Source organism: Echiichthys vipera, assembly GCF_963691815.1.
Source record: "Echiichthys vipera genome assembly, chromosome: 23".
Lineage (NCBI taxonomy): Eukaryota > Metazoa > Chordata > Actinopteri > Perciformes > Trachinidae > Echiichthys > Echiichthys vipera.
In genome coordinates, this window is record NC_139848.1 from 11,418,227 (window position 1) to 11,441,966 (window position 23,740).

The 23,740-nt window shown below is 42.3% G+C and overlaps 1 protein-coding gene across 1 annotated transcript; it reads left to right on the forward strand.

Moving 5' to 3' along the window:
* Positions 1-692: 692 nt before the first annotated feature.
* Positions 693-21,867, forward strand: LOC310964545 (ATP-binding cassette sub-family C member 4-like). Its single transcript, XM_083937722.1, has 31 exons — positions 693-815; positions 2,911-3,021; positions 3,610-3,730; positions 4,118-4,342; positions 4,448-4,537; positions 4,637-4,800; positions 4,942-5,067; positions 6,652-6,901; positions 7,479-7,586; positions 7,748-7,837; positions 8,271-8,462; positions 9,447-9,541; positions 9,732-9,818; positions 11,873-11,969; positions 12,145-12,354; positions 12,670-12,807; positions 13,726-13,763; positions 13,909-14,018; positions 14,111-14,257; positions 14,432-14,511; positions 14,651-14,801; positions 15,381-15,500; positions 15,684-15,794; positions 15,949-16,049; positions 16,587-16,778; positions 17,286-17,441; positions 17,537-17,626; positions 17,721-17,893; positions 17,986-18,091; positions 18,466-18,600; positions 20,072-21,867. The coding sequence occupies exons 1-31, from the start codon at positions 742-744 to the stop codon at positions 20,093-20,095; spliced, it is 3,912 nt and encodes a 1,303-aa protein (XP_083793848.1). The 5' UTR covers positions 693-741; the 3' UTR covers positions 20,096-21,867.
* The last annotated feature ends 1,873 nt before the right edge of the window (positions 21,868-23,740 follow it).

Genomic DNA, 23,740 nt, shown 5'->3' on the forward strand with positions numbered 1-23,740 from the left:
CCTGTACCAGGCTCGGTCCACAGCGTATCCCCTCCTCGTGACGAATACTTCGTAAAAAATAAAAAAAAACACCCGGAAAAAAAAAACACACGTTGAGCTGGTGCCGCCTTCAAGTGCTGCACAGGAGCGTGGGTTTTTGGAGCGTTACAAAAAACCACCGCTTTGAGCCGCTACGTGTTTTGATGTACACGATGCACACGCGCGCTTCATGCACGGCAAAAGCTGAGGTCACACTCAAGTCGGCTAAAGTAACATTAGATAAAAAAAAAAAAATGTAACGTTTTCATTTGCGAATAATAATGCTGATGAATGAGGGCCTCCTACAAATGCGCCATTGCTATTACTAATTGTAACAGTAGGCTAGTAGCAACGGTAGTGCAATTAAATACATATGAACGCGATAATATTAGCTAAATAAAACATGAAGTCACTATTTAAACAAGTCCTAAATGGTTTCCGGGCTCCAAACGCCACACCAAATAGTATCAGAATATTGCAACTACTAGTAACACACTTAATAGTCGTAATAACAGTGGAAGGCAGCTCCACGCCGGCCCGATCAGCTGCAACAATATTGGGCGAGTCTCAGCTTTACATGATGTTAGCCAACTCCGCACGCACACACGCGCGCATAAACATAGTCAATTATGTCATGAGTGAATGCACCAGGCCAGGAGAGGACATTTGAGTTCGGCGTGTGCTCCGACGAGAGGCTCCCTCCTGAACGGCTGCCAGACAACCATGGACATCAGCGCGAAAGACGACAGGCGCAATCCGCTCACCACTGCCGGGTTTCTCTCGAGGGTCTTTCTGTGGTAAGCGTGAACGCAACATGTCTGTAAAGTTTAAAACTACAACTTTCCTTTTTAATTGAAGTTGTTGAAATGTGAAAAATCTCCCAAAATCCATAAGGACGCTTCATTTCACTGCACAGTACTGCATGAAACGTTTCTGACTTTTAATTGGAGTATGGGATTGTGAGAACTTTCACCACCTGAGGGCAGGGGCTGCAACCTGCAGCACACTATGCACCATGCAAGTTAAAGTATAATTTTCCTAGAAACATTGCTTATTAAACCTGGCAGCTTCTGACCTGTTTTTCTGAATACCCTGACGACCGCTTATTTCCTTCTTTCACTTGTGCTGTCCCAGTCACAAGTTTAAAGTGCACTGAAGTTGCTTACTCTCCTTGTTTTTTTTTTTGTTGTTTTTGTTGTTTCTCTTTTAGCCCACCTCTAGTCTCAGTCTAGGTGCATTACTGCCACCTAGACTGTGGTCCCTGGTCTGATAGATAGCTTTTTAGGAAACCCTTTTGAAAGCTCTTGCATCACTTCATTTAGGACTTTATTCTCTACAGCTTTAAAGAAAACACGTTTAAATCTTTTAATAGAGACAGAGAAAAGTGTGAAAATATAAACATTGTTGATGATAAATGGGAAGACATAAGTTTAGTATCCCCTGAGGATACAGAAGGGCGTAGTCCTCTGCTTTCGACCAATTTAACTCCGGGTGCAAGTTGTTTTTATCCTAAGAAATAAACAGTACCAAGTCCATTTAATGTCCGGTCCACCTTATTAGAATAATAAGTCTATAAAAATGCTGTTTAATTTGAAATTAGCCCAGATTAAAATGCATACAACAGGTCTTTTTTACCACGTTGTGCCAGCATGAGTTAATGGAAAGCATACTATTGTTATTATCAGTGCATGTAAAATCATGTTAGCGCAGGTGTGCCTGAGAGATTCAAATGGTAATTAAATGAGCTGAATCAAACTAAACTAGTAAATATAATTATTGTAGTTTTTTCCCCCTCAATTTTTGGCGCACTTTCTGCCCTTTGATTATGCTTTTAGGGGCATTTCTGCTTTTCGCCTCCCTTCATTTCTGACACTCTCCTCGGGGTCATCTCTAGATAGGTTCCAGGTTGCAGTGCAGGTGTGAATAACACAATGGGGCACAGCAAGGGACAGTCTTATTAGACATAATATTTACAGTACAGTATGACAAACAGGGCATTTGAGGTCTCTTAAAGAAAAAATTCTTATCTTGGTGAGAATGCTCTTGACTGAAGTTGACTGAGTACTAACAAAATGATGACAAATGGGGATGCAAATAAAGATAAGAGAACATTTGTTTATATATATATATATATATATATATCGCTTCTTGCAGGAGGCCCGTTGTGGCAGTGGCATGTTCTGGCTCAGGTTAAACCCTTAAAAACATGAACAAAAGGGTAATAAGAATGAATGCCATGTAACTTTTTTTAATAGTCTAGTAAGACAGTCAGTCATAGCAGAAAAAAAGTCTAAATAAACTACTTTAAAGTAGATTTTCTTTGGGGCTAAATTTCATGGTATCGCACGGGTGCATAGACTTGCATACAGCACTTGCCAATACCGACACCAGGCAATTATCAGAGGCGTTTCCAATACTGGTATTGGTATCAAATATCATTTGTAAAGCCAATAAGTTTGACTTGAACATGCATTAGAAAACACTTCATAAGTAACCGAATCTGCTGCCAAAGGACAGGAGTAGCATTGCCAGTTCATCTCCTGGGCACTGCCGAGGTGCTGTTGAGCAAGGCACTGAACCCCCAACTGCTCGGGCGCCGGTCACTGGCAGCCCCCTCGCTCTAACATCTCTCCATTGGTTGTATGTATGTAGGTTCTGTCTGAGCATGTGTGTGTATTTCGGGCCTGTGTGTGTGTAATATGAAAATTGAATTTCCCCATTCGCGGGACTAATAAAGGAATTCTTCTTCTACTTCTTCTTCATATGCGGCACCAACATTAGTGGTGTTCGTGTCTTCGTTGTTCATACTATCAATAAGACAATTCTTAAAGATACTGGTGTGTTAATGTTCTCTGTGCTGAATCTGCCTCCAGTAACAACTGTCTGTTTCAGCTGGTTAACCCCGTTGCTGCGCCTTGGCCACAGACGGAGGCTGGAGGAAAGTGACATGTACAGTCTCCTTCCAGAGGATCGGTCTGAAACAGTGGGAGAGGAATTACACAGGTATGTTGTGATACATCCTGTGATCAACCCCCAAACGTCTAATATGAGACCCTTGGAAAGGCGTTAACACACATTCCTGTTGTTGCACAGACTGTTCTGACCAGTTTCCGTCATGACAAGTACAGACAGATTTTCCCAAGTAGATCATAAAGTGTAAAACCCTATACGTTATACAGCAGTTCAACACCATTCTTAGCGTCAGAGGATCCTGGTATTGTGCAGCCTCATTGCTGACACACACACGATTTGACATTTGCTTGACTCCCGCATGTTTACCTTGTATTTGAATAATTCTGCAAACATAGGGCCTCATTCACCATTATCTTAGTTAGCAAAGCCTACGACTTTAGCCTAGATTTACAGCTCGCTGACAGCTTTTGGAACGCCCTAACAAAAGCCCAGGGGCCGGTGAACAAGCTTCTGCTGCCAGCTGCATTGTCAAAGCCCCCCCTGTGTTTGATGCAGAAATACAAACGCACAGGGTTTTTAAAGCCATCCTCTGCATTAATAGATATAAGGGCAAGCGCTCCAATTTGAAGACATGACACACGATTGCATTGCACAACCACTGCATTTACTTTGTCACAGACTTTGGAACCATGAAGTTAGAAAGGCTACAAAGGAACTTCGGAGGCCAAAAGTCACCAGAGTTCTCCTTCAGTGCTATGGGAGGTCCTACGCAGTGGCTGGGTTGTTTTCATTTTCACTGGTATGTCCTGGCTATTTAAAGCCTCCTTTACATTTTGCATCATCAACCTTTTATTCGTCAAGGTCAATTGTATACGGTTTCTATGTGATGTGAAGTGATGTATTGTCATTTGTGTCCATATGTGCCTAGCATAGTTACGTCAAGAAGCATTTGCCAGAAACCATTTTGAGACAGTCTTTTAAGTAAAGGCGTCTCATATGTTACAAACATGTCGTCTACATATCTATTGGCCCTGCAATTTAGTGATGAGCAGTGAGATATTGGATGAGTTTGTCACTATTTGTCATAGTACTATCATAATTACCTAACTGCAGGGTTTTGCGTGATTGCATTTTTTCCCCCACATCCATTGTTGGTAATGTATTTTTGTCACTCTTTGTCATAAAGGAGGCAATTAAAGTGATGCAGCCGCTTCTCCTGGGGAAAGTAATCCTGTACTTTGAGAATTATGACCCAGATGACCAGAGGAGTCTTCGCTTGGCGTATGGTTACATCACCGCGATATCCCTCTCCACCTTCGGACTGACTCTCCTCCAGCATCTCTACTACTACCACGTCCAAAGGATAGGCATGAAGATTAGAGTGGCTTTATGTCACATGATCTACAGGAAGGTCAGTGAAGATTCAGCAGATTTTTCCGACTTTCGAGACTCCCAGAAATATGCTGGGAACTTTTTTCGGTAATACTCACCGGACAGGTAAAACGTCTGTCACCAGGCTCTCCGTCTCAGCAGTGAAGCCATGGGACAAACAACCACCGGACAAATTGTGAACCTCCTTTCAAATGATGTCAATCGTTTTGATGAGGTAAGGTAACGTCACAACACAAATAATCTAAAAACTGTAAAGATTTTTGCCTGTTGGATGATCACAAGGCTAGAACTGTGCTCATGATTGTCTCTATAGATTACACTCAATCTCCACTACCTGTGGCTAGGACCTCTTCAGGCGACGGTGATCATCGGTTTGCTTTGGTACGAAATCGGTCTCTCGTGTCTGGCAGGTGTGGCAGTCATTGCCCTCATGATGCCCGTACAGACCTGGTTTGGAAAGCTCTTTGGCATCTTCAGGTAAGGAACAAGAAAACCGAAGAAGTATGAGGTTGTCATCAGCAATAATGCATTTGTTTAATAATGCTTGTGTAACAAGATCCTCTTCATCTGTCACTATGACAGTTTTTACATCCTTGTTATTTTTCCATATTTTTGCAGAAGCAAAACGGCAGTCCTGAGTGACAATAGAATACGCATCATGAACGAAGTGGTGTCTGGCATCAGGATCATCAAGATGTATGCCTGGGAGAAACCCTTCTCGGCTCTGGTTACTCAAGTCAGAAGGTAAGGATAAAAACAATCTTTTTTGTGAAGAGTAGGCATACTTTGTTAGTGTTTTGCAGGGATAGAGTGGGGGCATTTTAGGCCATTCATTTTTACTGAAAACCATTGGGATAAAGGCCCAAATGTTCCAGCATTTAATTTAGCACTGTCCACTGACTTGCCCTGTGATAGATCCGTTAAGAATACCTTTTTTTTTTTTTTTAACTTGCCAAAGATATTATTAACTCATTATGTGCCGCCACCGCCTCCTGTACTGTATCACATAATCCCCAGCCTCACCTGCTGCCTCCTGTCTGTCTCTGAGTTGTTGCAGGATATAGTGCAGTCTCATGTTTATTGAATCATCCACAGATCTGATTACCTGGCATGACCTTCAGGTGGTTGTGTAATGTCAAAGCAGGTGACGGGTATGATTGTTGGTGGATCAAACGTGCCGCAACGGTTTCAAACAGGATGTCCCGAGGGCCTCTTCACACCCTGACGCAGGGTCGTTGGCTTTTTAGCGTAGCTCGTCTTTACCTCTTTGATCTGCTAGTTATGAATGATTCTGTCCTCACCTTTGTAGGTCTCCTCCCGGATTTGTTGTCCTTGCCACACACATGTCTTAACAAAAGCCCATGTAAGATGTCACAGTGTAAGGGCGCACTCACACTGTCCTTCCGCACCGCGACCCCGGCTTTAGGGTACTTGTCCCCCCTCCCTCTCCCCCCGCGCCCCAGCCCCGTTCGTACTCACACTGTCTGGTCCTCGGCCAATGCTTCTTGCTGTCCATATGTCATCACGCCGTAACACGTCACACGCATTAGTCGCGTTTGTGTGGCTTTGTTTACAAATCTTTCCGTAGACCTCAGAGTTTTTGTGCGTCTTGTCGACTGTTTTTGAATATTTTCATCCGCCCAAATCTGCAGTAAACACTCCACCTCCACATCACACCAACGTGAACCTTTCACCGCCATTGTTGTTGTTGTTAAATGTCCGCGCATGGTCCGTCCTTCTATTTTCTATGTCCGAACAGGCGCACATACTGTTCCCGCCGTAGGGCTCGTGCTCGTGCTCGTACACGTGTGCACGCTCGTGCTCGTACATGTGCATACGGCTCCGCTAAAGCCCAACTCTTTCAAGCGGGTGCACTCACACTGCTTAAAGGTACTAGGCTTTAGCTGAAAAAACGGTTTTGGCCCGGGACAGAAGGACAGTGTGCGCCCTAAGTGACTTTATCCTGGTCTACAGCTGCAGACTGGAACATTATTAAAGTTTACTCACGTTTCTTTAGTTTGAATACCCAAGTAAAATCACTGGGTCAAAACTTGAGTCTTATCTCACCAATTTGGGAATAGATGTAGGAATCGCTGTTGCAACGCAATCTAAATGCGTTATCATTAATATTCTGCATGCTCGAAAGTCTTAACATTGCTGCTTGCAGTTTAAAGCATGCATAAAGTATAACTGACTTTAAAGCACTACGGTTATGTGTCTCTTAACAGCCATCATATGTCCTCACAGTGCACCACTGCAGAAGGAAAACCTCCTGAACCTTTAAGTCGCCAAGCTCACTCTTGTCCATGTGTTGTCACCTCTTCCCAGGAAAGAAATCAGTCAGATTTTGAAGAGCTCCTACCTACGAGGACTGAACATGGCCTCCTTCTTTGCCAGCAGCAAGATTATCGTCTTTGTTACCTTCACCTTCTACGTTCTCCTGGGCAACACCATCACTGCCAGCAGCGTGTTTGTCACAGTTTCCCTCTACGGCACGATCAAGCTCACAGTCACACTGTTCTTCCCACTGGCCATCGAGAAGTTGTCAGAGACTAATGTCAGCGTTCGCAGGATCGAGGTAAATGCGTTCTCTGTTTGTGTACAACTTTTTTGCCACCCTAACTAACAGTTAAGAATTTTCTAGGATCCCAAAGCTCTCTGCTCAATCTGTGTGTTTGCGAATTTATAAAGAACGAAGCATAACATTAATACTAAGTCCCAATGTGTGCAGCACCATAGATATTACGAAACATGGGCCTTTTCTGATCTTCAAGCACACAATCCCCCTGTTGTATTTGGTAATAATTTGTCTGTGAATCTCTTGAAATTAGATCCACACGCACAGGATTTTAGCGAACATAACGTATTGCTTCTCCAGCAGCCATTATTTTTATTTTACTTTAGAGATCCATTCTAAAATGACACCATTAAGGTCTCATATGGCCGGTTGATGCTCTTTTTAATCCCATCATGCATTTAACACTGTACTTAGTAAATGTTCAGTTACAATTTACATAATCTACTTTTTTAATGACTTCCAGAACACTCTGTTCCCAGAGAAGAAGAGAGAGAAAAACTGAAATTCAACACTCTCTGGTAATGATCACAGGGTTCACAAAATAACGGCATGTGTGTTGATTAACCCCCTCTCCCAGGATTTCCTCCTGCTGGAAGAGATTAAGAGAAAAAACTCTGCGCTTCCTCTGAAGGGAAAGCAGACAAATGCCATTGAGATTGAGAAAATGACCTGCTACTGGGATAAGGTGACTATTCTAACCCTATAATGATAACCCTCCTCCGGGCGCTTAAGCATGGCACAGGTCGATCGGGCCAAGTGTGAGTGCACCCTAAGGCCTGCTCTTGGGTTTACCTGTTGCTACATGTTTTTTAATTTCTCAGAATTAATGCTTTTTTTCCTTGACAGATTTTTGATGCTCCATCGCTGCACAACATCTTTGTCACAGTGAAGTCGCACCAGCTCGTGATTGTAATTGGCCCAGTGGGTGCCGGAAAGGTCAGTGAGCCCGTGTTAACAACTTGAGCTTCTATCTTATGACAGCCTTGTTGTGGGAGATTAGTCAATAAGGATCGATGAAGCAGGACGAAGAGACAATAAGATGGGCTTTCTCCATGTGAGTTTATTTCCAAATACTTTCCTTGCGAGGAACGCTCTCCCCGAGACGCCTACAAAAACGGCTCCCGTCAGGAAGAGTGCCCCGAAGGTCAGGTTCTGTAAATACAGAGTTTAAATACAGATAGCTCAAACAGCCCAGCTGGCATGACGTTTACAGCAACATATCAGGACTTTTCCTGTGTTTTGACTTACACAAAGTCATAATTACAAATTTCCGTCACAGCCTACGTCACGATTTAACAACTGAGCATAGACAAAGTGTTTGTCACTGTGTAGCCAGCTCACATGTGCATAACATCCATGTTCCCACCAGTCCTCTCTGCTGAGCGCCATCCTGGGAGAGCTGCCTTGCGACACTGGGATGCTGAGTGTCAAAGGTCAGGTGACCTACGCTTCCCAGCAGCCCTGGGTATTCCCTGGAACTATTCGCAGTAACATCCTGTTTGGGAGAGAGCTCAACCCCAAGAAGTATGAGACAGTCCTCAGAGCCTGCGCTCTGAAAAGGGTGAGATATAACACAATACCATGGTGGCTGTAATGGAGCCTCTGGGCAACACTGACTGTGACTGAATAGGATTTTCCAGCCACTTCAGGGCTGTGCTCTGTTTCTTTGTGCCTGATAAAAGTGAGAATGAAATACTACTTATTTCTGACTAATACAGACATATAGTAATAAACTTGTTTAGCACCATTATCATTATTTGAACATTGTGTGGAACAAAGACTTGGGTGGAATTTGCATGTATTAAAATGGAGTTTAAATAGCCAAATGCAGAGGACCACTTATATTTTACACCTCGCCCGCCACATTCATCTCATTATAGAGATCTACATTCTCTAAATATTGTATAAAGGACCCAAATGTTGTCCAATAATGTAAGTTATCTTTTCCAAGGGTAGAGTAATGGACAATTCTTTAATCCAATAAATCAAGTTTGGTTTACTGGTCTTCTTCCATGAGTGGGAGATACCTATTTTCGTAAGCAGTAGACAAGGATTTAAGCAATTTTAAGCAACATTAATGAAAATGTACCTTTACCACAAGGCCAGAAACTTGGGTGTAATCATGGACTCGAACCTTCAACAATCGCATCAAAAAAATGACAAAGTCAACCTACCTTAAGAATATGTCAAGGATAAAATGACTTATGTGTCGGTAGGACATACTGTATGTATACACATTATTTGTTGTTGTTAAGTAGGTGTTTATTAAATTTCATTTCATTTTTGAAATGCAATAGAATTTACAAGCATCATTTTATTGTTTTGCCTCGCCTGTTCTCAAACTGACATCTGCTCTGGTCCAGACACTGCTGACAACTTCTCAAAAGGCTTTGTATAGTTGTCTGCCCATCACCTACCACCACATTGTTGGAGTTCCTTTTAATAGTTATAGGTCACAGAGCCGGAACAATTGGCAATATCATCTGACTTTTTGGCATGCACTTTTGCTCTATTTGTGGTAAACCTTCATTATCTTTGGGTGCAGGACATGGAGCAGTTGCCTGACGGAGACCTGACATTGATCGGGGACAGAGGAGCCACACTCAGTGGGGGACAGAAAGCTCGTGTCAATCTGGCGAGGTAAGAGGCCGGTTACAACTATCATAGCTGTACAGCCCAGACCGGCTATCAGTTTAAACAAACAAAGAAGCCCGGATACACACACTCTGCTCATCACCCCACCAAATCTTTACATAGAAAATGGGCGTAAACATATGTGCTTACATGTGCATGTTTACATTTGTGTGCGTGTGTATGTGTGTGCTTCCAGGGCGGTGTATCAGGATGCAGACATCTACCTCCTGGATGACCCATTGAGTGCTGTGGACGCTGAGGTCGGGAAACATCTTTTTGAACAGTGAGTGACTGCCATTTTGGTCTGTTGTGGCGATTGTAATTACCATAAGAAGTGAGCAAGCATGATTACTATTTTTTTTTTTTACTATATTTTGTCACTAAAACGAAAAAAGGATAATGAAAGAGCTCACGAAGAACAGGTTGGACAAAATATACACTATATGCAAAGAAAATATTTTTTACTTACCATTCCCTCTTTACACACATGGTCTCTTTTACGTGCCATGGTCGCATACCACCAAAAGAGTGCTCGTGGCACACATGATTTATATTAAGGGCTCACTGAATCAGTAACCGTAGTAACCGACCAGATCATGTTCCTGTGTAGAAAACAATAGAGGACCTGGAACTTTAGCGAAAGGATCAATATCCGTTTGTGGAATCTCCTTAAGGGTACAACCTGTCATGAAACTCTAAAGTTGAGACAGCTGCTGCCTCTGCTGCAGTACCCCCTGTTGCAATAGAGCCAGAGCTGTTAGAATGTGCTTATGACAGAGATTGATTAACAGAAAAAATGCAATTATATCATCCACCACCTGCAAGTGGTGGAAAGAACCTTGCAGGGTAAAAAACATTACTTGTTACAATCTGTATGTTATTCATATCAAGTAGAGGGGTGTGACCTCATAACATTCGCTGCACTGACAGATTAGATATGTCTTTCACCTGCACCTGGACCTGCACCTGCACCTGGACCTGCACCTGCACCTGCACCTGCACCTGCACCTGCGCCTGCACCTGCACCTGCACCTGCATGTCATGTCACGGTCAGGGTTTGGTAAACCACATGTCGTTCCTGTCAAGGAAACCTTTAGGTCTGTGCATGCTTTGTCAGCTTATACCAGTTCATGTCAGTTCATACCAGTTCATGCCAGTTCATGCCAGTTCATGCCAGTCCATACCAGTTCATGTCAGTTCATGCCAGTTCATGCCAGTCCATACCAGTCCATACCAGTCCATACTAGTCCATGCTAGTTCATGTCAGTTCTTGCCAGTTCTTGCCAGTTCATGCCAGTTCTTGACAGTTCATGCCAGTTCATACCAGTTCATACCAGTTCATGCCAGTTCATGCCAGTTCATACCAGTCCATGCCAGTTCATGCCAGTTCATGTCAGTTCATGTCAGTTCATGCCAGTTCATGTCAGTTCATGCCAGTTCATGCCAGTTCATGCCAGTTCATGCCAGTTCATGCCAGTCCATGCCAGTTCATGTCAGTTCATGCCAGTTCATGTCAGTTCATACCAGTTCATACCAGTTCATACCAGTTCATACCAGTCCATGCCAGTTCATGCCAGTTCATGTCAGCTCATGTCAGCCCATGTCAGCTCATGCCAGTTCATGCCAGTTCATGCCAGTTCATGCCAGTTTATACCAGTTCATACCAGTTAATTTCAGTACATTTCAGTTCATACCAGTTCATACCAGTTCATGTCAGTTCATACCAGTTCATACCAGTTCATACCAGTTCATACCAGTCCATACCAGTTCATGTCAGTTCATGTCAGCTCATGTCAGCCCATGTCAGCCCATGTCAGCCCATGTCAGCCCATGTCAGCCCATGTCAGCCCATGTCAGTTCATGCCAGCCCATGTCAGCCCATATCAGTTCATGCCAGCTCATGCCAGCTCATGTCAGTCTGTCAGTTTGTCATATGTGCACTGAGATTTTCACCATGATCATGGAAGAGAGGCTTGTTTCTCTTTCTCAATAAGCCATACCTGAAGCGCTTTAAATATCAATTTTGCAAGTTAATGCACAACGCACTTTGGAATACTCTGAGCTTCAAGTGCAACCCTTTGTGCATTTTGTCCAAGTGTGACTCCTATATACAATAGCATTGTGGGAGAATCAATGGCACGCTGAGAAATCTGATAACTACATTTTTACTTGTCGTTCCGTCTGGTTTGACTATACTTTGTCTCACTTTTCTCGTGTGAACACATAACATACAGAAAAACCTCCTTAGACCTGTGTGTTATAGACTTGGTAATAATAGTTGTGCTTTGTCTATAGTTGAATTTACACAATTACTTTTCTCTCTGTGTTTACGATCAGGTGTATCTGCGGCCTGCTGAAGAACAAGTGTCGTATCCTGGTCACCCATCAGCTGCAGCACCTGGAGGCGGCTGACCGGGTCGTTGTCCTCAAGGAGGTCGGTGACCCCAGAGAAGAAACTATTTTAATGGAGCTTTCTACTGCTGCTTAAACTTAAGACAATATTTATCATCAATGCAAAGTTCTTTATTCATGTAGAATCCAGTCTGCTCAACTGACAGGGATTCACACCTTTGATGGCAGTGTGTTTTTTCCCTCTTTGTCTCTCCCAGGGTCGCATCACGGCCCAGGGTTCCTACAAGGAGCTACAGCTCTCCGGCCTGGACAATTTGTCCCAGCAGAGGAGCGAGGAGGAGCAGGAGCGATGGTCTCAATCAGCTGACTCAGACAAACTGTCGTTACTTAGCCAGAGGACGAATCACTCGCACAGTTCACACAACAGCTTCCTGCCGCCGGACAGCTACCACACAGACCAGCTTCCGGTATGTACATTTTCAGAATAAAATGTTTTTAATTCCAGAACATGCATTTTGCCTAACTAGTTTTTAAAAGGCATTTTCCTTTTCACTTCTTTATCATTTTCTTTTGACAATAATTGTAAATCGACAATTTTTTTTAAGATACTGTACAAATGTTTGTCCCGACACTACATTCCTGACTGTACACTTCCTACCTGGTCTATTCATATACCACAACGTAGAAGTATTATGTAGGGTCAGTACAGAGCTGCATCCTGAGTGGCCTAAGTGTGACGTTTTAGGAGTATGAAGATGGATCAGTAATGATTTGTTTTGCAGGTTGAAACAATTCGTGCCATGGCGGAGGAGACTCGAGCTGAAGGGAATGTCAACAGCCACATTTATCTCAAGTACTTCACTGCAGGCTGTAACCATCTGGTGTTATTGATTATAGTGCTGCTCAGTGTCATAGCCGAGGTAAGCCACGACTCATAGGCCTCTAATATTCATACTAGTTCTTGAATATGGACTTTATTTAAAGAGAGAGGGATAGAGAGAGAAAGAGAGAGATCGTCTACCACAACAAACAGCAGAGAAGCTCAGATTACAAAACACACAAAGAGGGAGAGTGAGTGCATTCTCTCCTCAGGGCACTATATCTTTACATAGAAAACAGCTGTTTGATGTTGAGTACAGTGTCCTCAAATGGTACCCCGAGAGCAACGTGAAAGGCAGATCAGATTTCTGCACTTCTCGTTGCCCTACTCATGTGATTTCACTAGGATGTATGAAAGGGAGGGAAGAAGTAGAAGCAGTGAAGAGACTGATATGTGCTCCAGCAGCAGCCATAGCAATGATCCTAATCCTGAACACTATGGACCAGAGAGCATGCCAGGTCTTGTCCTTCATCATAACACATACATATTCGAAAGAGAGAGAGTTAGAGAGCGAGAGAGACTCAGAACAATTTGTCAAGTTTCATTTGGGAGAGTCATTTGACCCTGTGTGTAGCTCAGAGTCACTAAATATTCTTAGATTCCTATAGTGAAATAGTATATTTCATCATGTTTCTTTTTAGCATTTGAACATAGATCAAAGCGAAACATACACTGTGCCACAATGCTGATATATTAAAGATGGGATTGACATCCAAATAACTCAACCCAGACAAGAGGGAGACTAGTCATGCATCATTGTAATGAGACAATAATTGTTGAAGAAACCTTGAGAAATTATTAACTTGGAGAGTGAAAAAGGTTTAGGAGCACTTGAAGACCTGAACCGGACACATTTATTGACACTGAAGCGAGGAGAATTAGGATTAAGCACTAAAAGGTCAGACACTGTACAACGCCAGTATATTTCAGTAGACTTGTTTATTGTTTCCATTCATAGGTTGCATATATTCTGCAGGACTGGTGGCTGGTTTACTGGTGAGTGTTTTATCCGTTGTGTCATGGGAAATGATGAATCTAAATCTAAAAATATCATATGCGGTTGGTTGTTTCTACTGTCACAAGTGATATTTAAAGTTGTGCTACGCGCCTTTTCTGACGTGTTTATCTTGTCAACTGACAGGGCAAGAGAGGAGTTTTTTAACCGTGCAGCCGTTAGCAATGAAACTAGCTTTAGTGCTGCTCACTCAGACCAAGAGTCCAGCCTCACATTTTACCTCGGCATTTATTCTGGTAAGCGTTTTATTCACTCATTCCCTTATGTCCATCACCACAAATGTCGCTGTTGCTTGTGATGTTTATTTATGTTTTGTTTTTGCTGTAAGGTTTGACAGCGGCCGCTGTAGTCTTTGGCTATACCAGGAGTTTAGTGATCTTCCACGGATTAGTGAGATCTGCTCAGGCTCTTCACAACAGCATGTTCAGCGCTGTCGTCCGCACGCCCGTTTGCTTTTTTGACGTCAACCCCATAGGTGAGCCCTGCTCTGAATACACTTCAAGTTTCAACTGAACTTAGAACTAGATATATATTTTGTCTGTAGGTCAGAGCCAGACCGTTTACAGCTTTACTCCACTATTGAAGGAAGAGCTTCTTACTCGTGTATTGCAGCTTTTACATCCAGTTTTTCTACCTGACCACATTGTAGGGAGAATTCTCAATAGGTTTTCCAAAGACGTCAGCCAGATGGACTCCATGTTACCCATCACCTTTGTGGACTTTTATCAAGTGAGAAATGATCATTATTTGATAAAGACCACTGTACATGACCTGAATCGTATTAATTCTCCACTTTCAAACCAGTTTTTTGCAGGTGGTGCTGATATCCTATTCCTCACAGTGCCACGCTTGTTGTTTTGTTTTGCAGTTATTTCTACAGAATGTCGGAGTGGTTGCGGTGGCAGCCTCAGTCATCCCTCTCATCCTCATCCCTGTCATTCCTCTGCTTTTTGTCTTCTTGTACTTGAGACGTTTCTACCTCCGGACATCGCGAGACGTCAAACGCCTCGAAGCTACAAGTACGTCAATGGGTTCTTCCCCTAATTACTAGTTGGTATATGAAAGGGTTTTGGTCATCAGATTAAACGGTGGGCTATTTAAATGCCGGAGTCGAAGAAAAAAAAGGAAAACTGATACTGTTATTTGAATTTTTGGATGTCTGTAATTTATAATCATAATCTTTATTAGGTCAGACGTGAATCCTGCATCTCCTGTGTAAACCTTATGCTATAACTAAAATGATGGCCCTGTTTTATACATGGTCTGCCACATCACATGTGAAAATCCCAGGGAACACTGAGACATTTGTGACCTGTACATCCTGTTCCTGTAAGATAGCGCATGACCCGTCTTTATTATCTACATACTGTATATGATGTTTGGAAATCTTGTGGTGACGAGTCTGAGAGAATGCTTTATTTGAAGATGTCACCCAGCTGAGTCTTTGCCCTTGTGACCTTATCTGTCAGTTGGATTCCTCCTCCTCAAAAGGGAGATCTCTACTAGACTCAGGGTCGCTCCTTTTGACTCTGAGAACTCTGATTAGAAATAGCTGTGAACACAAAGTTTGAACCTCCTCTTTGTGGTCCTTACTGCAGCTCGTAGTCCAGTGTTGTCCCACCTGTCGTCGTCTCTTCAGGGCCTGTCGACGATCCGAGCCCTCGGAGCCGAGGAGAGGCTAAAGAAAGCCTTTGATGCACATCAGGACCTGCACTCAGGTTCTCCTCTACGTAATATTGATGTTTTCATGTTAAACACAGACAGAGATAAATATAATTATTCCCAAAGTATTATTATTATTATCATTATTATTATTATTATTATTATAGGTCAATTTCCACATTGGAACAGAACTGAATAAGCTCTTTGTCCAAACTAACGTTCTGTGTCTCTGGTGTCAGAGGCGTGGTTTCTCTTCCTGATGACCTCCCGCTGGTTTGCACTTCATCTCGACAGCATTTGCTCCGTATTTGTCACCTTCGCAGCATTTGCCTGCGTTCTTCTTAGAGACGGTGAGGACGCGGGTGCACACACACACGGATTGTAAAACCAACGCTCCTTTCATGAACTCAGGTGTCTAATGACCAACTCCAGTCAGGAACATCTTTGATCAGTGCCGCATTTATCAATCAGATCAAACTCTTTTTTGTATCTTTGTGCATTTAGGGCTCAAGGCTGGAGAGGTGGGCCTGGTGCTGACCTACGCTGTGACTCTGGTGGGAAACTTCCAGTGGACAGTGAGACAAAGTGCGGAGGTGGAGAACATGGTGAGAACCGAGTCTTTTGTAACAATACAACATGTTGTTATGTATTTTTTGAGCAGCTTCTCCCAGCGCAGCCGTCTCCAGCGCAGCCGTTGCACTGGCGGGTGAAAGCGGCGAAGGCGTGGGGTAGGGTAGTGTTTAGCATATGTGCATTTAAGTGAGTGTCAAAGATGCATGTGTGATAATAAGCCTGAAGAGTAGGCCCGTCCAGTCTCCTAGTCAGTGCCTTAGTTCACAGGATGTCATCACGATAACACAACAGGTTGACGTAGAGACAACCTTGATCGGGTTCCAGACAGAGTCAACTATCAACAGGTGAAGGAAGGAAGTGAGGGGGGAATAGTAAGCGAGCATCACACAGCAGCAATCTCCTGGAAGAGTTGTTCCAGCAGAGGCCGTCAGGGGCTGGAATGCAGATTAAATTATGATTTTTTGGTTAGGGTGAGAATTCGCATTTCAATAGACACGGCGTACTCCGTTTGTCCTTTCTGGTCTTCAAGGACTAGTATCTAACTAATCGGAAAGAATCTGTCTCCTTAGATGACGTCAGTGGAGCGGGTGGTGGAGTACACTGAACTGGAGAGCGAAGCGCCCTTGGAAACCCAAACACGTCCTCCTCCCGACTGGCCCTCTAAAGGCCTGGTGACCTTTGACCAGGTCAACTTCTCCTACAGTGCCGAAGGACCGCCGGTACTCAAAGACATCAGCGCCGTCTTCCGACCCAACGAGAAGGTGAGCCGTCTTTGGCTTGTGTACAGCCAGAATGTGAAGGTGATCGCTGTTTTGTGGGGATACGGCCAATGCATAGATATGGAGATACAGAAATAGTCACATATATCTCTGTGTCAAATAGGATGTTTCACAATTCACTGCTTGCAGAAAATGTCCAGGTTACTCGGCCTTGTAGCAACAGTAGGGTCACTGTGAAATGTAAAACTGTGAAAAGATTGTCAGATCAGGACGGACAGCCAGGGTTTGGTCGAGATGCTGAAAGGTTTGAGCGGTAACTGCTGTATAAAGTGAATGATATTTGATACAGAAGTGGCCACGCCAGTGCAGACGTCAACGTTGTTTGTGCAGGCTTACGAAAACCAGAATGTTGGTGATCTCTTTGCTTTCGTTCACTACAAGATCCTGGGATGCCAATAAAGTCCATCATCTGTGTTACTCTGTGTATGTCTGAGTACATTGATTTAAAATATAACCTATACAATGCGCTTCTCCTCTCATGCATGGCAGGTGGGTATCGTGGGTAGAACGGGGGCCGGGAAAAGCTCTCTGGTGTCAGCTCTCTTCCGTTTGGCGGAGCCTCGGGGGAAGATCTACATTGACGGCATTTTGACCTCTGAGATCGGCCTCCACGACCTGCGCCAGAAGATGTCCATCATTCCTCAGGCAAGTCTTGGCTACCTGTTAAATGTGACGTTTTCTTGAATTAAACCACAGATCTCATTTTGTTTCTGTCCGACCTGTCCCTCTCCGTTCCCTAGGACCCGGTGCTGTTTACTGACACCATGAGGAAGAACCTGGACCCTTTCAACCAGCACACCGATGAAGACCTGTGGAAAGCTCTGGAGGAGGTGGGTATGATTTCAGAAAAATCCAACTGTTGAGTTTCTAGCTCAAGTCGTCGCGCGTGTCTAGAAAAGACTCACTGTGCGCTTCCCCCTGCAGGTGCAGCTAAAGTCCGCCGTGGAGGAGCTGCCGGGGAAGTTGGAGACGGTGCTGGCCGAGTCGGGCTCCAACTTCAGCGTGGGCCAGAGGCAGCTGGTATGTCTGGCCAGAGCCATCCTGAGGAAGAACCGCATCCTTGTCATGGACGAGGCCACGGCCAACGTGGACCCCAGGTACTGAATGATGCTTCTCTGTTCAGGGATTCGCTAGCTTTGCAAGTCTAAAGATTTACGACTGATTTTTCGTCACTACCGCATCCCTGCAGGACGGACGAACTGATCCAGAAAACCATACGGGACAAGTTCAGAGAATGCACTGTGTTCACCATCGCTCACCGCCTCAACACCATCATAGACAGTGACAGGATACTGGTGAGTCATCCTATGTAGATAGAAACTGGGTGATTGGCTCACGGTCTGCTCAGTTATTGAGAGATACCGCTCAGACTAGCTGTATAAAGCTGCATCCCCAATCTGGATGGACATTACAGCATAGTGCTCATCATATGTCTTTGTCGTAAAATCATGATATGACTTGGGTTATTCTGTGTGCTGTACTTTTAGTTGTTATTGTGCTCAGGACTGTATTTGTTTTTTATTGAATTTGCATAGTGATTTTGTTTTTGCGAGGCAGTACAGTCATTTAGAACTTATTTGTACCGCACGTGCGGCTGTGAGCGTAAAAAAAACAGATAAGAACACATTTGGAGATGAATGTTCATCGTCGGTCTTTATCGCTCTTTGAGGTTATGGACAGCGGTACCATCCAGGAGTTGGACAGTCCCTTCACCCTGCTGCAAAACAAGGAGGGCGCTCTCTATAAGATGGTGCAACAGATGGGCCGGGGCGAGGCAGCGGCCCTGCAGGAGTCAGCCAGCCAGGTGAAAGGGGCCACATTTATATATGTCTTTTAAATCTGGGTCAATGATATGGCTCATTTTTTTGTGTCTATAAGCTTAAATTATATGTAAAAATGTTAAAATAAGAAAAAAATACTTACAAATTACTTGTTTACATTCTTTTTTAGAGGCACTGTTCTAAAGTTTTTGGGTTTAATCCATTTTTAAAGAGAATATTTCGAGGATAACGGCAAAAAACTGGCAAAAAAGTAATCTAAAAAGGGTGAATTTCATAATAATACATCCCATAAACTACTGTGGCATGACCCTAAATCATATAAAATAGAGTTAAAACAATACATATTTTTTAAGGTTAGCTTTGATGTAAATTTTTATGATTCCTTTGCAATTTTAAGCAGATTTTAATGTCGCAATTTTATAATAGTTTAGCAGAATGAAGCAGGTGAACAATGACCCCTAGGGTGGAAGAGCAGCTTTAAAACACCTTAAACAATTTAAGGATAGTATAAAATGTTACTTGAATAATAAAACTGCTGTTTAAAGATTAGCAAATAACAGCTTTTTCATTTTTAAAATCATAATTGAGCCACTTTTCTTCACATAGATGCATTTTCAAACAGAGAAAAAGTGGCTAATAACACGAGTCTAACGACTTTTACCCAACCCTAAATACTTAAATCAGTCGTAGAACAGTCATAGATAAGTGTGTTCAAACAAAAACGTCATAGTTTAGTATGTCATAAGTCAAAATATGTCCAAAAATAAAATGTCCACCAAAGGGTCATAGTATAGTATGTCAAAAAAAGTACATATATAATGCATCCAAAAAAACATCTACGTTAAACCTGTTCAGCCAGAGCTTCTGACAACAGACAAAGGGCCTTGGATTTTGCTTTCTGCTTGGAATAACACAGCTCGGGCCTCACCTAGAGACAACACAGCATGTAAAACACACCTACCGTAGATTTGTTTTGGATTCACAGTACATGGTGGGCTTTTAACCTCATTTTTTCAACATTCCTCTTGCGCAAATGTTTGGTTCGTTTAAGGTCTGAGAGTCAGGAGATCCTTGTGTTGGCAGGCACTTGATTGAATGCTTAGTGAAATCAGTGTAATGACTTCCTGCGAGACCCTCAATTACACGATCAAGTGTTTCATGACCGTAACCGAGTCAACGGAAAAACACAGTTAAACAGTTGGTCTTTACGTCAAAAGTAAAAAATGCTCTGCTCAGCCTTTTCCCCCTCTTGAGCGTGGATTTGGGTTTTCTTGCGACCCCGGCTACGTTTACGCCCGCGTACTCGTATGCCCTCAGACTTTGGCACTGTGGCTCTCTTCCTGCGCTCAGCTTCCACCTAAACAGGAAACAATGAACAAAGAGTGTGTGTAGTGCAGTAACAGCCTTTGATTGTCTCAAGTGTATATACAGACTGAAAATTGACTGTTTTACATTGATACTTGGAACTTGTACGTCTTTGATTTCCTAACGCAGGCAGCGGATTCCCCACTCAACTGACGCCTGGTTGATGGACTGGACCATGTTGGAATAAAGAGACTCCCTTTCCTTGAAAACAGCAAGCAATGCAGACATTTCATACCCTGAATATTTTCTCCAACGTGAGCTTGCCCAGTTCTGAAAGCATTGTGATGTGTGCAAACTGAGCCAAGGCATACTCTGGATCCTCTGCACCATAACTGGCCAGGAAAGACGCATAACTCATCAGTCTCTATTAGGATCATTTCATGTCTGATCCAACTAGCTTGTGCCACCTGCTGGCAAAACCCAGAGCTCCTTGATTTACTACAAATTAGTGTTCATAAAACACTAGAACCTGAACAGATGCATTTTATACATTGCTTTTATCACAATTTCCTTAAATACCTTAAATGGGTCTTCTAAGGTTCTCAAATAAAGGACTTGGTGCTCCAAGTCTGTGATTTCAAAAATATTGAAATTTTACAAGGATACAGATTAGTTTAAGTCCCTCTAACAGGCTGTCCACGTTAAACAAGTGCACGAGAGGACAGGATTATCCAAAGACTCTCAATGGGGAATCGGTTCAACTCTGCAGCTGGAGTTGTTCCTCAGTTTAGTGCTGAACAGGGCAAGGATCTGGCTCTGCACGCACTGTCTCGTCGTTTAAGACTTTTTGGACTGAACGCCCACTCTGTTGTGACCAAACCTCTCATCAGCAGAAAGAATCAAACGCCTAGACTTGCCTTTGCTGAGGAGCATGTTGTGTGGACAGAGGAGAACTGGTCCAGAGTGACTTCAGTGATGAGAGGACGTTCAGTTTATTTAGTTCTGATGTGAAACATTATGTTGGGCGTGGGAGTGGGTAAAGACTGAACCCAAAGTGTGTAAAGAAGTCTGTTACATTTGGAGGAGGAAGTGTCATGGTTTGGGGATGCTTTGTGCAGCGGGAGTTGGGCCGCTTGTCCTTCGACAAACATGCAACACCTTCAATGCAACTCTCTCCCAATCGGCTACAATTTCCATGCAAGACAGCGCCCCCTGTCCCACTGCAAAACAGGTGAAGCAGTTCCTTGAAGCTAAGAATATTGAAACGGTGAAAGGGCCAGCCCAGAGTCCAGATCTAAACCCCATAGAGAATCTCTGGGAAATCCTCAGCAAAAAAGTAAAGTGTAAGAAACCCGCTACAGTTAGTGAAGTGTAGAAGAGACTAAAGAAGAACGGACCCAGATCAGACCAGAGCAGTGTGAGAAACTAGTGATGTCCTGTGGGCGCAGATGTGCTGAAGTCATTCAAAGCTGTGGCCTCTACACTTCCTGTTTATCTTTGAATCCTAGAGAAGAAAACAGTGTTGAAATCTTCTCTCCTGACACAACAGATAATGTTCTCTATTTTTTTCTCAGTGTTTTTTCTCAAAATAAAGGTTTTTGTTGAAGTGCCTTGGTGATTTAAAAAAAAAAAAACATGCTAGTACAGCACTGGTGTAGCCACAGCTGATATTCTATCAAATTATTGATGTGGGGGGAAAAAGTTGACATGTTATTGTTGGTTATATGTAAGAACTCTGGCTGTATTGACTGTTTTGTGTTTCACAGTGAGAACAGGGACCTTTTCTCACACTATGTTGCGGAGTCGGCAGAAGGGTCGGCGATTGCTATGGGAGCAGCCGAGATAACGTACTATGTTCCCTAAATATATCCCTATGACAACCATTACGGTTTAACTGCATGTTAAAATGACTTGGCTCTGATGACTGCCCTCAGAGCGTGTTGAGATTGAGACTGGTGTGTACTATACAGTATGTTCTCTTCTTGTACAGGAATACATTTAGTTTTTATTAAAACCTGATTCTGGTTCAGAACTGGTCCTTGTGTCACGAGTTTTTCTAACAATTATGAACAATAGAAAATAAAAGCTTTTAAGGATAATCAAGAATTAATACTTTGTTCTCTAATTTTGATCTCCAAGATATGGAGGATTAAACATGACTAAAGTCTCAATAAATGCATGAATAAATACAGAAATAAATGAATAAATGCATGAATAAGTACAGAAAGCTTTATTTATACATGTTTATACATTACTTTAATGTATTAATGCCATTTCTTTTATTTTTATTTATAAATTGATTCATAAATGTATTTAAATATTCATTTATTTCAGAATTGATTTATTTTATTTATACATTTATTTGTGTGTTTAGTCCTCCATAGTAAACTAGCTCCAACACTCAGAATATCACATTAACATCCTATTCAGAAGATGAGTTAGGTTGCCCTCCTGTGGCCACAGTCAGTAACTACAATTTTCATTTTAATAATAATAATGATGATAATCTAATAATGACATTATTACACTACGCTTTTGTCTGGCTTCCTGGTAGTGGAGTCAGCTTGATGGAGAAATATAGAACCTGTATACAACCTTCTTCTTGGACTCATCAATAGTAGGAGAACATTAATTTTCATCCTCCAAAATAAAAGTCAGAAAATGAATTAAGACGGTGAGTAACTACAACTGCATCAAGTTCAATAAACACTTAATCACCAAGGAAGTTCATTAAATGAATTCGTAACTCAACACTGTTTTTTTTAGACATTGATGTAAATTATAGTTAATTTTAAATGAATTAATTATTAAACCTGTAATAGATAGTTAAGATGATTTATTATGGATATTAATGACTATTGAGGCAGCAGACTGTGTGAATGCTGAATGTCTCCTTGTTTGTTTTCAGTGAAGAGTCCAGAGTCAGGACGGTCTCCTCTCAGGTCAGTCAAACTCCTCCATGTGTCTTCATTATTCTGTGTTTTATTTCCCTCAGAAGAGAGACTAAGTATGCAAACATCCAGACACGCACCATTATAGCATGAGAAGATAGTTTTATATAATAATAAAAAAGATCTCCTGACACAATCCGAACATGAATAAATGTATGCTTTAAATAATAGATCAAATGAGATATGTTATAATTGTTTTTTGAGTGTGTTAACTCCCCTGTTCACCTGCCGTTTATTCTTTTAAATCATTTTCAGATTTATTAGTAATATATTTTTTAATTAATTTGTTCAGTTTTTAATCTTTCTGTATTTTATTTTGTACGTGCACTTTAGTCTTAATTCCACAATGAAGAAAAATATCTTTTAAAAAACACCAAAACAAATAGAAATGCTATTTAAAAATGCAATAACGTGTCTCATAAATTATATTAGAATATTCAAAATAAATAGGGCAAATCAATTGAATGCAAATAAATGATTAATGAAAAAACACTGTTACATTAGACCAATTAATGTCTTTTTGAATATTTTTGGCACATTTGTCATTAATTTAATAGTAATCATGATTGTGTTCTTTAGTTCTGCATAAACTGCATCTAAATATTTCATATTTCACTGTAATAATACATATCGACACACCACATAAATACGCCTAATAAATACCCATAAATATTACATTAATCAATACATTTTAACCGATTTCACCAGTAACCCCCAAACATGACGTTACCCTCCCGGAACAGGAAGCAGTGCGCGTGCTTCCGGGGAACTCTTTTGTCCGAACACCCGAGCAGGAAGTGAAGACGGCCGCGGTAAGTTTGAGTGTCACGTCATGTCGTGTTATGGTATTTTTCATGGTTGCGTTAGGTTACATTTCCCTGTCTAATGTTACCATAGTAACTCCAAT